Raw genomic sequence first — 12428 nt, 5'->3', positions numbered from 1 at the left:
GCGAGCGGGCAGCCGGGGCACGCGCGCCTCGGGGGCGGGGCGAAGGGGAGTGCCGGTCGGCAGCCTTCCGGCCAATCACTGAGCTGGGAGCCCGGGCACGCGTGCCTCGGGGGCGGGGCGAAGGGAGGCCGGCCGTCAGGCGGGGCCATCGCTGAGGGAAGGCCAGTCCCCGGGGACAGCTTGAGAGCGGCGTCCGACTGCTGCGTGGACACCTCCGCCTGGCTAAGCCTGGACGTCCGAAACCTTCCCTCAAGACCTACTTCCCTCACTCCAGGTGGGGCTGACCTCACATATGCCGCTGCGGCCCCGCCTCCTCGGGGTCCCTGGACGGGTCGGCACCTCCCAGAAGGCCCCGCGGGCGGGCGCGCGGAGCGCCGGGAAACTACAGCGGCCAGGATTCTGCGCGCCCGTGGGGGCGGGGCTGCCCGGCGGCTGCGCCCGCGGACAGGAGATGGCGGAGGCGCCGGGCTCGGGCCGCCGATCGCGGTACAAAGCGGTGGGCTCGCCGCCGTGGAAGGAGGCTTTCCGGCAGGTGCGCGCGGGGCTTGGGAGGCCTCAGCGGGGCCGCCGTCCCTCCCCTCGTCGCCCCCCGTGCGAGGCAGGTGCGGGGCGCCGGGCGGCGGCGGCCCCGGGGCGGGATGGGACGGAGCGGGCCGGGCGCTGCGTGAGTTCCCGGGCCTGCGTGCGGGGGCGGGGGGGCGGCCCGGCCGCCGCGCGCCGAGCGCCGCGAGGCCCCGCGCGCCCCACCCTGCTGGCGTCGGGGGTTGAGGGGACCCGCTGTCCTCCCGCGGGCGCGGCCGTCTGCTGCGGAGTCTCGGCGGCCCCGCCCGCCCCGGACCGTTCCGGCGGCAGCGCGTTCCCGCGAGCCCGCCTCCCGGGAGCCGCCGCCGAAGCCAGGGCCCTGCGTCGAGGAGCGTGTAGCGGGTCCCGGAACTCTGCCGCGCGTCTGGAGGGTCTCGGGCGCGAGGGATGGTCGTCCCCGGCTGAACCCCTCGTGCAGGAAAGTCCCGCCGGAGCGCAGCGGAGGCCGAGCCGTTAGGACACTGCCACGAAGGACACTGTCGCGGAGGGTCCCACCCGGGGGGCGCGGGGAGCCGACTCCGGCTTCTCTTGGTTAGGCTTAGGTCACGATCTCAGGGTGCTGAGATCCCGCCCGCATTGGGCTCATGCTCGGCTCGGCCTCTGCTCAAGGGTCTTCCCCAGCCTCTCCCTCTGCTTCTCGCCCAGTTCACACTCTCTTTCCCGTTCTCGCTCTAAAATAAAATCCGAATGTGCTGAACCGAGTACATAAACCGTGATGACTTCCCTTGTTTGCAAATAAGGACTGCGCAGAAATAATGCAAAAATAGTAATTAGGGTTATGGCTGGAATTTTGTGTTTATAAGTTTCAGTTGATGTAACATTTAGTTTAAGAAAAACTTTTAGAGTTTCAGAGAGAGTACATGTGTCTGGAGGGAAGGAAGGGCAGAAGAAGAGGGAGAGGCAGATGCCCCACTGAGCAGGGAGCCCAGTGCAGGACTCCATCCCAGAACCCCAGGATCATGACCTGAACCAAAGGCAGATGTTTAACTGACTGAACCACCCAGACACGCCTAATTTTGTTTGTTTTTTTTTTTTGTTTTTACGGGCTCCGCTCCATTTCTCCTTCCAAGGGATGCCTGGAGAGAATGAGAAACAGCCGGGACAGACTCCTGAACAGATACCGCCAGGCTGGAGGCAACATGCCAAGGAGAGCTCAGAACCCCCTTCTGGTGCAGGAGGTGATGGAAGAAGAGTGGAGCGCTCTGCGGGCCAGGGACAGCTGTCCAGAGGCCTTGACCCAGGTCAGAATGGGACATGTGCTTCCAGAGAGGGTGCTACAGCACCAAGAGGGCCTGCCCTGTGTCCCCTGGTCCTCTGGTCCCAGTCACCCTCCATCCTCCAGCCCCTAGTCAGGATTCCAGCTGCTTGGAACCCAGACTCTTCTGTCTTTCAGGTTAGACTTTTCTAGGTCCATGGTTCCTAAACACCAGGTTCTGCCAACATTCTGTATCATGGCATCCTACAAAACTAAAAACAAAGACATCTGGGCTCCCTCAGTGGAAATTCTGACTTAGCAGACCTGCGCTAGCAACCTCTCTGTGCAAGAGGGCATCCAGGAACTTTCTGACTCTCGCCTAGGCCAGTGTCGCCGGCTGGGTGTGGATCGGAAACCGTTTACTGTGTGCGAGGAAGAGCCCTGGCTTGGACGTCCCTGGTTTTGGAATTCCAACCCTGGTTTTGCTCTGGGTCCTTACCTGTCCTGTGCCCCTGAGCTCTGCTTTCACGGAGTCCCAGCCTGACCCCATGCAGAAGAGAGCGTGGTCTGCACCGTGAGGTCGATGTGAGAAAACCTCAGCCAGCTGTTCCAGAAGCATCAGGGCCATCTGTAGTCGCAATGCGTTATAGGGAGCCCTACTGGGTGTCCTGGTGCAGGCCAGACTTCTGGCTACACAGTCCTGCTTCATGGTCACAAGAGCCCTTCAGGTCTGTGCCTGCTTCGCAGAGGCCCCAAGTGAGGCGGGCAGGCTTAGGAAGGCCCCAGCCGCTCCGGAGCTTTGGCAGAACAAGTACTTAGCCTCTGCCCTCTAGCATCTCCCCCCAAATGCAGGGCCCTTATCTTGTTACTGGGTGGTTTAATCATTTTTTGATGGCTTTCTAGCGGGATGCCATGGCCGCATGGGCGGCACCTCCTACGGAAGGACGGGGAGGGGCTTCTCCTTGGCATCGAAGCTATTCACACTAGCCTCTGGAGCCCGTGTCATCAGGACTTGCTGGCTGAGGGGACTCTGCTTTCTCTTGCAGTTGGAGGAGCTGCTGGACCTGGCTGTGCTTGAGGAGATCCAGCAGGAGCTGGCTGACCAAGGTGACCTCGGGCAAGGTCCCTCCACCTGCCTCTAGCAAACTGGCACTGAGCACTTTTCAAAGCAGAATGCCTTCCTGACTGTCCCCGTCCTCTGCGGCCAGCTCCAGGCGGGTGTCAGGAATCCCTGCTTTTACCCTGAAGTCTTGGCTCTTCCCCAGAATGCGTCTTTGTGCCTGGGCCTGGTGCTCAGGCTCTGCATCCCGTGTGATCGCCTTCTGCTGTGGCGTGAAAATGGACACAGGCCTCATGGGCGCGGCTGTGTTCCAGCAGGATGTGATTTAGAAGACTGATGGCTGGTGTGGCCTGCGGGCTAGGGTTGGCCAGCATAGCCGTGTAGATACTGCGTAGACCTGTAGCGCATGGACCCGTTTCTGGCGCTGCTGCCCCTCCTTCCTGCCGCATCCTTGGTGTGGTTGTGTGCTCGCCACACGAGCGAACACGGGCTGTGAACAGCACAGACTGGGCGTATGGTTGTTGGGGAACAGATTGTTTTAAACTCCGCTCTTCGTGCCCAGGCAGGGTCCGAGCTCTCCAGCGATCCCCCGAGCCCGATGCCTCTGGGGCCGCGTGTCGTGCTCGTGCACACGCGGGACAGGCGAGAGGGGCGGGAGCCAGCAAGACAAAGCCGGGTAGAGCAGCGAACATTTGTGCTGGGTGGCGGCGTCCTGCGGGGCTTCCTGTCTGGTGTGGGTGAGGCTGGGCTATGGGACAGGCCTGGGATGGGAGACAGGAAGGGCGCTACAGCTGCCCTTTGCCCCGCAGAACAGTGCCTCCTCAGTGAGTACGAGAAGAGCCTGCAGTTCGACGAGTGCTGTCTCAGTGTCATGCTGGCTGAGTGGGAGGCGAACCCCCTCATCTGTCCTGTGTGCGTGAGGTAAGAGATGCCAAACCTCTTTTAGCATTATGGGTGGACAGCGTGTCCCCCCGCAGGCTGGCTGTCTGCAAGGGTCTGGGGGTCCTGCGGTGCTGGCCCCGGCGCGCTGTGATGCCAGCTCTGCTTCCAGGTTCAACCTGAGAGTGTCAGGCGGTGTGGTCACGTGTCCGTGTGGCCTGTCCCTCTCCTCGCACGTGAGTGTTCCACACGCACATCCCGTGTCCCTCCTTCCCACATGTGTCCGCTTGCTGGAGGCCCTTTGCTGGCGCTGGAGCCGATGGAGTGCGTTTTCTCCTGGCGCCCTGGCCAGCTCACACAGGTGTCTGGGAAGCGGCCACAGAGCCCACGGGGCCCACAAGGCCCACGGAGCTGGCCTGGGGATGGGCACACACTGTGGCTGTCCCAGCCATTTGGTCCCCGCTGGTGAGCGCCCTGTGCTCAAGACCTTTACAGGGAGAACTGGAAACACTTGTATCTGCCTTCGTGTGAAGTTCCCACTTAGGAAGACTCAACTAGACTCGAACATAGGCCTCAGTGGTCCCGAAACACGAAGGCACCTTCTTACTGGGCGTGATATGGCTGAAAGTTTGCAGCGGGGAATGGGGACAACGAGCATCTCGCGGTCTGCTTCAGACACATCTGTACTGGCCAGGCCCCAGGTGGGGCTCTGCGGATGGGAGCCGAGTCGTGCCCGTCTGGCCCCGAGGGGGCAGGTCTGCCCTCCTGGTTCTGTAAAGTGCACCGCGGAGCAGAGTGTGGACTCGAGTTTGTCCTATCGTTGATGTGATTCAGCAGCTTTCCCTGTTCTTTAAACAAGCCCTCTTTTTGAGCGTTTGCTAACCATTCCATTCCTTACCTTTGAAGAAAAGGAAAAAGCATTGTTTTCATTCTCTTTGTCGGGTTCTGGAACACATATGACGGCAAGCTTAACACAGCGTGACAGGCCTGGGCCCCGCGGTGCTGGCTCCTGGGAAGGACACAGCAGCCGCGGGGGGCAGAGGGACCGGGGAGGCGGCACCCCATGCCCTCTTGGTGCTGCTGACGCAGGAGGGGGGGGCGGCAGTCACCCAGAGGGTTGCTGCGGTCACGGAGTTTAGCACAGCCAGGAGCGTGAGCACGTTGGAAGGCTGTGCAGAGCCATCCCAGTGGGCGGCTTGAGGAGTCGGAATTTTCAGGCTGTCGGCTCAGAGGTGAGTGGGGTTAGGTTGCAGCTTAACTGGCTTATTTGCTAGTCTCCAGGATTGACGGAGCAAAAGCTTCGAGCCTGCTTAGAGGACAGCATCAATGAGCACGGTACACACTGTCCGCACACGCCTGAGTTCTCCGTCACGGACGGGACAGAAGAAAAGCCCAGTCTTCTCATGAGCTGCGTGGTAAGCCTCCCATGGGACCCCGTGGCGGAACCGGCCATGGTTGGCATTGTTCCCACCCTAGCAGAAATCATACAAGCGGGTAGATTTTTCCTCTTTTCTTTTTCCGTTATGGCATTCTTTTGAGGCGGGGAGATGTTTACAAGTACAGTTTAGTCTCTGAGGAATTTACTGGCATGGGAGAGTGGAGGTAACGTGTCACTTACACTAGGAGATCCATGGGCACCCCAAGGGCTGGGACAGAGGGGTAGGCCCGGCTGACAGGCAGTGGCGCACTGAGACCCGGCCGATGGTTCCGTGCTCAGGACACCCAGAGAGGCCTTGCCGGTGTGGGCCTGCCGGAAGGAAATAGGATGGCAGCAGGTCACCGAGGGAGGGAGGGCCTGCAGCTACCAGACGGCTGGACGGTGGGGCAGGAAGCGGTGGGATTGCCTGCATGCTGCTGGCCCCGTGCTGTCATTGGAGGTGAATGTGGGCCCGGCTACTGGGGACAGCTTGCAGACTCTGACTGGAGCGGGTGCTGGGGACCCCTGCTGCTCCCTGCTCAGTGGTGGGGCCCTGCCGGCCCCTGGGTGGGAGGCAGGGAGCATGGCGGGTGGAGTTGAGGAAGAGGCGGCTGCTCCCTTTGCTCCAGATGCACCCCCGGAGCCTCGAATATGCAGGGTCTCTGGCCCACACGCTCTTGCTCCCGCGGCTCTGGGTCTGAAAGGCCTTTGGCTCCAGGATGATTTGCACACATATGTAGTGAGCCTGGCTGGTCACCACGTCCTGGAGGCCCGACTCCTGCTCTCTCTCAGCCTAAAGCTGTGTCCCCGCAGCACTACCACAGGGACCTGCCCGTGCGCTTGTCCTGGATGACAAGATCACACACGGGTGTGTTCTCCCAGCCCCTGGACCCTCGTGTGTGTGCAGACGGGGGTTCAGGTGGGGAGTGGGGGCAGCAGAAGACACAGGTCTGGGGGCAAAGGATCCTCACGGACCCCAGCCCAGTCCCAGGGTCCCCTCCCTGGACAACAGCTCCGAGCAGCGGGATTGGTAGCCCTGGGAGAGATGACAGGGAGTCACAGCAAAGATGAGACAGGAATGAGGGAGAGTCAGAGGCATCCATCAGCGTCTGAGGACACTAGGCCTCTGATTTCACTTCAGGGGACTCAGGTTCAGCCTGGACATGGAGGAGCGGGTGTAGGTTACCGTGAGGATGTGGCCGGGTGAGGTGTGGTCATAGGATGGAGTGCGCCAGAGCCGGGATGTCAGCCGTGTGGGCGGACGGCCTCCTCTGCGTGGTGGTGAGGATCGAGGGAGACCGCTTTGTGCTCTGGCGTGCCCCGACTGCAGGGAGAGACCCCAGAAGGTGTGCTGGCACACCCGGGCAGTGGGCTCAGGTTCTGCCTGCAGCAGGCACGCCCATCCATCCCAGGTTCAGGCGATAGAGCCTCACCTCCCCATGAGGCCATGAGAAGCCACCGGTGACCTGCGGGGAGGCTGTTCAGAGTCCGTGTCTGGGACCTGCTTCGAGCTCCTGGCGCATGTGCCACTGTCCTGGGACTGCAGGGTGGGGTCCCGCGTGCAGACACCCCACCAAGGCCACCTCATGATGGCATCTGAATGCCACCCCTGCATCCCTGCTGCTGAGACACAGAGATGGTGTGTGTGACCGGGACTCTCTTCTGTCCAAATCCAGGCTTGCGACACATGGGCTGTGATTCTCTAGTGCCGACCTCCACTCCCTGTTCTTCTGGGGCACACGACTCGCTCTGCCTGGGACAGGGCTTTGTAAATACCAGCCTTTAACTTATATCACCAGCCTTTAACTTATATCGGATTTTGTACTAAAACTCTGTGCTCTTGGTGTGTTGGGACACAGGCTGGAGGGGAAGAATAGCAAAGACAACAGAGGAAACCGCCCGATTTTATTGTCCATTATCACATCTTGGAGCAGGAGAGTTGTAGAGATGCAATAAACGACCGCAAAGGAAGTCATTTAAATCTGAATCATTCTCCATGATAGCAGGAAGGAAACCATCTCCGAGCCCCTGTCCATCTGGCTCCCAAGCAGGCTCACGCCTCGGCAAAGCCCGGCACCTGCTCTACTGGGTCTTGACGAAGCCCTGGAGGTCCTCGAGAAAGGCAATGTACTCCCGGTGCTCCAGGGCCGTGCTCAGCTCCACCAGCTCGTCTGCGAACGTGTTGTCCACCCCTCGGTCAGCCAGGAAATCCATCAGGTGGTCGTACAAGGCCTAGGAGGACAGACGGGCCTTCCTGATCCCAGGCCGCTCCCCTGCCAGGCGCTGGGCCGCCCCACTGCGCCGCACCCCTGCCCACACTCACCCAGTCCAGGGAGTCAGTGTTGAGCGTATAATTTGTGTCCTTCCACTCTGACTCGCCGACAGCCTGAAAGCTCACCTCCCTGATGGAGAAGATGTCACTCTCCTCCTCTTCCTCTTGCCCAACCTGAAAAGAGACAGGGCTGGGGAAAGTGAAGGCTTTCCCAGGACAACCTGACCACTTACCGCTGCCCTCCCCCTAGCTTCCCTGGTCTCTGCCAGATAAGCCGGTGCCCTTCCTCCCCATCCTGTGCCCCATCCCACACACCTCATCTTCCGGATAATGACAGTCCAGCACCAAAGCCTTCTTGCCACCGTCCTTAATGACTTCCACCACGAAATTGGGTGTGGATGTCAGTTCAGGCTGGGAAAGCAAAAGCACATCAGTCCGTTGCCTGAACCGGGCAGGGGGTGCTCATGGTTCCAGGGATCTGACGACCACCACTGTTAGGACAGTCCTTAGGCCGCTTCTAAACCCCTCCATGATCCGGCCCCTTGACAAGGAAGCTAGAACCTTCCACAATACTCAAGCCATGTACCAGCCTGTTCCAGAGACTGGGCTACACTCTTCTCGTTGTCCCTCCCCAAGGTCTGAACCCAGTTTTAGAGGGCGGAGGCTCACACATCTATCTATGGGGTCTCACAGCTGTTAGCCCCCTGCTTGCTTACAGAACGTCCCTGGTTTAAAGTGCAGAAATTGGAGCCAGGGTCCAGCTCTGTGAATTGGTCTCTCCCCCAGGCCTGTTAGTCCACCCGTGCGCCGCGAAGCTGGCCTTGACCTCCCAGATGTCACTCCTGCTGCCCGTTTTGGGCTCTTCCTCTGTCCCAGGGCAGGACTCAGGCCAGCGCACTGGGCTAAGTGGCCGTCCTAAAGCTGAGCAATCCCAGTGGTTGTGAGCCGTCCTGCGTCAGGGAGGTCACAGTTGGGGTGGTAGAGTCAGGAGTGCCAAGTGGTATCCTCTCTGCTCAGCCCAGAGATGGTCCCAGTACCTGCTTAGTCAGGAGGTCCAGAGACCCTGCGGCGCCCACGCTAGTCCCTAGACCAGGCCCACGGCCCCCCATAACGTGTGCAGACTGGGCTCCCACTGGGCCCACGCAGGAGGGCCCGTGGCCAAAGCAAACACCTTGTCCGCCTTTCGGATGTCAGTCTGACGCCCCAGCTCCCCAACTGGTGTTACAGCCAGCCTGACACACTAGAACATTCATCCCTGGCAAACACACTGGATGAGCCTCCCGATCGTGGGAAGGTACAAGCAGGTTCGGCTCCTCCCCACCGAGCGAACACAGGCCACGGCACAGAGCCCACACCTGCGGAACCCACGGTTCTCGTGCCAAAGCCCAAAACCGCAGCTTGGGGAGTTGAGGCCCAAGGGCAGCCATGGCCCTGCCTGTCCCCAGTGGCAAAGGAGCGAGGGAGACCAAGGCCCTCCCCGGGCGCAGTCCACTCACCTCCTGTTCTTCCGCTTTCTGCCCCTGGGACGGCTCCTCCTCGCCGTCAAACGTGGGTGGGATGCTGTTGTTGGTGTTGAAGGTGACGGTGACCCTGCAAAAGCAGAGAATGGCCCAGCGGGGCCCTGCAGATGAGGGAACTAGCAGTGAGTGTGGCTACAGTTACAAGGGTGACCGAAACTATGTGCCAAACCACAACAATGTGTCCAAACTGTGAGCGGCAAACCCCTGCAGCCACAGCATGCTCCGCGTCAGCTGCTAGAAGTCAACAAGCCCCGCTTCATCTCTCCAAATGCAGTCCCGGTGGGGGAGGGCGGCAGTGTCCACCCTATCTTGGGAGTGAGCGTTGAGGAGCCCAGAGAGCGGTGGGACCCAACAGAAGCTTCCTTTAACACCTTTCCTCCCTGCGAAAATCTGCCCATGGCGGGAGGGAGAGAGAGGCACCCAAGGGCTGCCCTCAGCAGAGGACCCAGAGGGGCCACGGGGAGGAGGGAGGCTCCCCGACACTATGCTGCCCTACAGAGCCGCTTGTCTCTTTTTTTTTTTTTTTTTTTTTTTTTTAAATCTCATCCATTTGAGAGAGAGTGCACAAACAGGGGAAGTGGCAGGCAGGCAGAGGGAGAAGGAGGCTCCCCGCTGAGCAGAGAGCCCTATGCAAGGCTCTATCCTAGGACCCCGAGATCATGACTTGAGCTGAAGGCAGACGCTACACTGACTGACTGAGCCCCCCAGGTACCCCCAAATCCATTCTTCAAAAACAGCGGCGGGAAGTTTTATAACCACGAAGCAGGCCAGAAACACTCAACTGGTGACAGCTCGGCTCCAAGAATCCTCTGCCGCCCAACCCTGCTCCGGAGCCAGGAGGGCAACAGCAGGGAGGGGACGTGCAGCACCAGCTCGCTCAGGATCCCCACGCACTGCCTTGCCAGGAAGGTGCTGTCCCGCCCCGCGATGCTAGCAGTCATGGTCAGTCACACTGACTGTCTCGTCTGCCCTTGTGCTGACCAAGCCAAGCTCCTGGACACACAGGTGCAGTTCTAGTCACAGGAACACGATTCACGGTGACCCCAAACCGGCTGTGACTCACCCCAGGACAAGGGCTCAGGATGTCACAGGGTGTGTGTGGGTGGGGACTGACACTAGGGGCAGAGAAAAGCAGAAGCCTCCTTTACAGCAGGTACAGAAGTTTACTCAAAGAGCAAACGATCAGCAGTGGAACGAGGTGGGAAGTTCCCCACCTTTCTCCCGGGGACACTCACAGCCCTGTGTCCTCATCTGCTCACAGGGAAAGCCCGCGGCTTGCGTGTTCCCTGCTATAAACATGGTTTCCCGCAGCAGGGCCCACCCCAGTGCAAGAGTCTGCACCGCAAACCTGAGGCCAATCTGCTTCGGTCAGCACTGTACGAATTTCTGAATCTGGGGCAACCAGGTGGCTCCGTCGACTAAGCGTCTGCCTTTGGCTCAGGTCATGATCTCAGGATCCGGAGATCAAGCCAGGCATGGGGGTGGGGTGGTCTCTGCTCAAGGGGGAGTCTGCTCCTCCCTCTGCTGCTGATGCCCCCACCCCCACTCGTGCTCTAATATGTCTTTAGAAGAGTAAAAAGTGTCTGAGTCCGTGTGTCTGCCTTCAAGCACAGCCTGACCAGGGCAACAGCTTCTACAGTCCAAGAGACCTCCAGCGACATCCTTTCCTGCCTTACCGAGTAAGCCAGCTCCTGGCACATCTGTGTGCAGCAAATGACCAACTGGACATCGGGCGTCTGAGGACCTGCTCTACTAAAGGCAGCTCTGGGAGAAGGCAGGGCAGTCCTCGCAAGTTCAGGGAGTCGGTCCTCACAACCTGCAGGCTCTCCGCACTTACTTTTCCCCGGCAACTCTCCGCACGAGTTTGGCTTCCGTCCCGTTCACTTCCAGCTCCCAGCCTCCTGACATCTTGGGGAGGGACTTGTGCTTCTGGATCTTCCTTTCCTCCTTAATCTCATCACTCAGGAACTCCACAAAAGCTTTATCTCCTACAGTGAAAGTCCGAAAGGAAAAGAGAGAAAAAACCCTGTTCAAATCCTAAAAAGGAAGCGGGGGGCGGCGACTGCAGCCAGAAATCTGGCCTTGGGGCTGTTCCTGGTAACTCCTGCTGGTGAGGGGACTCCCGCACTCGGGAACCGGCTGAGTCCCACCCGCTAGGCCTCAGGACACACCGGTGGCCGTGCTGGGTGCCCGCGGCGCCAGGACGAGCCCAGTTCTGGAAAAAGGCCTCCGACAGGGAAGTCCCACCGCCACGCTCCACCGCGAAGCCAGAAGCTCCCAATTACGCACAGACATGACCTCCTGCCCTCCACCCCGACCGCCGGCCACCGCAGAGTCCCCTTCGCAGGCGAGGGGCGAAGCCGGCCGCCAGGGCGTGGAAGCGGCTCTGCCCGAAACGCCGACCTGCAGGGGGAAGGCAGGAAACGCCACCCGCGCGGCCGCGGCCCGGTGTGGTCCACCGGCGGGGAAGGCTCCCGACCCCCGGCCCCGACCCGAGCCTCACCCTGCGTGTGCAGCGCGCCGCAGCCGCAGCCGCAGGGCCCGCGGGAGCGCAGGAGGCCGGCGCGCACTCGGAGCGACCCGAACGGCCGCACGCAAGGCCGGGGCACTGGCTGCAGCAGCGGCCGAGGCGGCGGGGCGGGCGCGGAGCGGAGCACGGCGGCCGCGGAGCCCAGCGCGCGGGGCACTCGGCGCAGCAGAGGGAGCATCGCGGCGGCGTACACGTGCGGGTGCGAAGGACGAGCCCAGGCCCTAGATCCAGGCCCGCGCGCCGCCGGAAGTCCCGCCCCTGCCGGGAGCGCTTCCGCGCCGGCGCAGTGCGCGAGCGAGCCTCCGAGTTAGGCGCGCCCCCTGCTGGACGCCTCCGAGGTCAGGGCCGCTCCGCTCCCGGGGAACCCTCTGAATCCCTGCGACCCCCGCCCAGCGTGCAACCCGCGGCCATACGCACAACCTCCCCCTGCGTGCACCCCGCCGCGACGTGCACCCCACCCCGACGTGCACAACCTTCCCCCAGCGTGAGCAAACCACCACTGCGTGCACTCCATCTGGACCTGTACTTCCTTCCCCCCGTATGCACAAACACGCTTCCCAGCGTGCACCCAGTTCCAAAGCCACGGCATTGCTCTGGGACTAGGAGGCTAGGAGCAGCAGTGAAGGGCCCAGAAAAAGAAGAAGGCCCCCAAGCTATGCTCAGTGACCTACACCTTACTAGGCTGTGTCAGAATGGCAGAGTTGCAAAAAGCTTCAGTAGTTAAGGACTCAAGGTAACAAAGGGGAAGCAGAAACTAAGCCACATCAGAAGTAAGAAAGGGAGGACTGGGGGGCTCAGTAGGTTAAGCGTCTGCCTTTGGCTTGGGTCATGATCGTGGGGGGTCCTGGGATCGAGCCCCATGTTGGGCTCTGATCAGGGAGCCCGCTTCTCCCTTTTCCTCTGCCTGCTCCTCTGCCAGTTTGTGCTCTCTGTCAAATAAGTAAATAAAGTAAAAAAAAACAAAAAACAAAAA

General features: G+C 60.8%; 2 protein-coding genes across 8 annotated transcripts; one reads left to right on the top strand and one right to left on the bottom strand.

Annotated features, from left to right (window-relative positions):
- Positions 1-130: 130 nt before the first annotated feature.
- RPAIN (RPA interacting protein) lies at positions 131-6925 on the top strand. Of its 7 annotated transcripts, none has more exons than XM_082707837.1 (7): positions 131-532; positions 1653-1823; positions 2824-2884; positions 3647-3758; positions 3889-3952; positions 4991-5131; positions 6810-6925. In XM_082707837.1, the coding sequence occupies exons 1-7, from the start codon at positions 293-295 to the stop codon at positions 6837-6839; spliced, it is 819 nt and encodes a 272-aa protein (XP_082563963.1). In that variant the 5' UTR covers positions 131-292; the 3' UTR covers positions 6840-6925. The 7 variants fall into 7 exon arrangements, 4 of the variants coding, with proteins under 4 accessions (XP_082563963.1, XP_082563962.1, XP_082563961.1 ...); XM_082707836.1 differs by having other exon boundaries at positions 162-532; positions 6546-6925; XM_082707835.1 differs by having other exon boundaries at positions 162-532; positions 6275-6925.
- A 99-nt stretch (positions 6926-7024) lies between these two features.
- C1QBP (complement C1q binding protein) lies at positions 7025-11726 on the bottom strand. Its single transcript, XM_082707841.1, has 6 exons — positions 11429-11726; positions 10763-10913; positions 8902-8995; positions 7721-7816; positions 7457-7579; positions 7025-7365 (listed from the first exon to the last, which is right to left on the bottom strand). Exons 1-6 carry the CDS (start codon positions 11631-11633, stop codon positions 7216-7218), a joined length of 819 nt encoding a protein of 272 aa, XP_082563967.1. The 5' UTR covers positions 11634-11726; the 3' UTR covers positions 7025-7215.
- Between the last annotated feature and the right edge of the window lie 702 nt (positions 11727-12428).

This window comes from Mustela nivalis (genome assembly GCF_964662115.1).
Source record: "Mustela nivalis genome assembly, chromosome: 17".
Lineage (NCBI taxonomy): Eukaryota > Metazoa > Chordata > Mammalia > Carnivora > Mustelidae > Mustela > Mustela nivalis.
The sequence above is the reverse complement of the archived record's forward strand: the minus strand, read 5'-3'. Positions and strand labels throughout refer to the sequence as shown.

Excerpts from the sequence above, each read along its gene's own strand:
- C1QBP (XM_082707841.1), bottom strand. The coding sequence starts at position 11,633 with ATGCTCCCTCTGCTGCGCCGAGTGCCCCGCGCGCTGGGCTCCGCGGCC. Across the intron at positions 8,996-10,762 it reads CGGAGAGTTGCCGGGGAAAA|GGTCACCGTCACCTTCAACA; the intron begins GTAAGTGCGGAG and ends CTGCTTTTGCAG. Across the intron at positions 7,366-7,456 it reads ACACTGACTCCCTGGACTGG|GCCTTGTACGACCACCTGAT; the intron begins GTGAGTGTGGGC and ends CTGTCCTCCTAG.
- RPAIN (XM_082707835.1), top strand. The coding sequence starts at position 293 with ATGCCGCTGCGGCCCCGCCTCCTCGGGGTCCCTGGACGGGTCGGCACC. Across the intron at positions 533-1,652 it reads GGAAGGAGGCTTTCCGGCAG|GGATGCCTGGAGAGAATGAG; the intron begins GTGCGCGCGGGG and ends TCTCCTTCCAAG. Across the intron at positions 2,885-3,646 it reads GCAGGAGCTGGCTGACCAAG|AACAGTGCCTCCTCAGTGAG; the intron begins GTGACCTCGGGC and ends TTTGCCCCGCAG.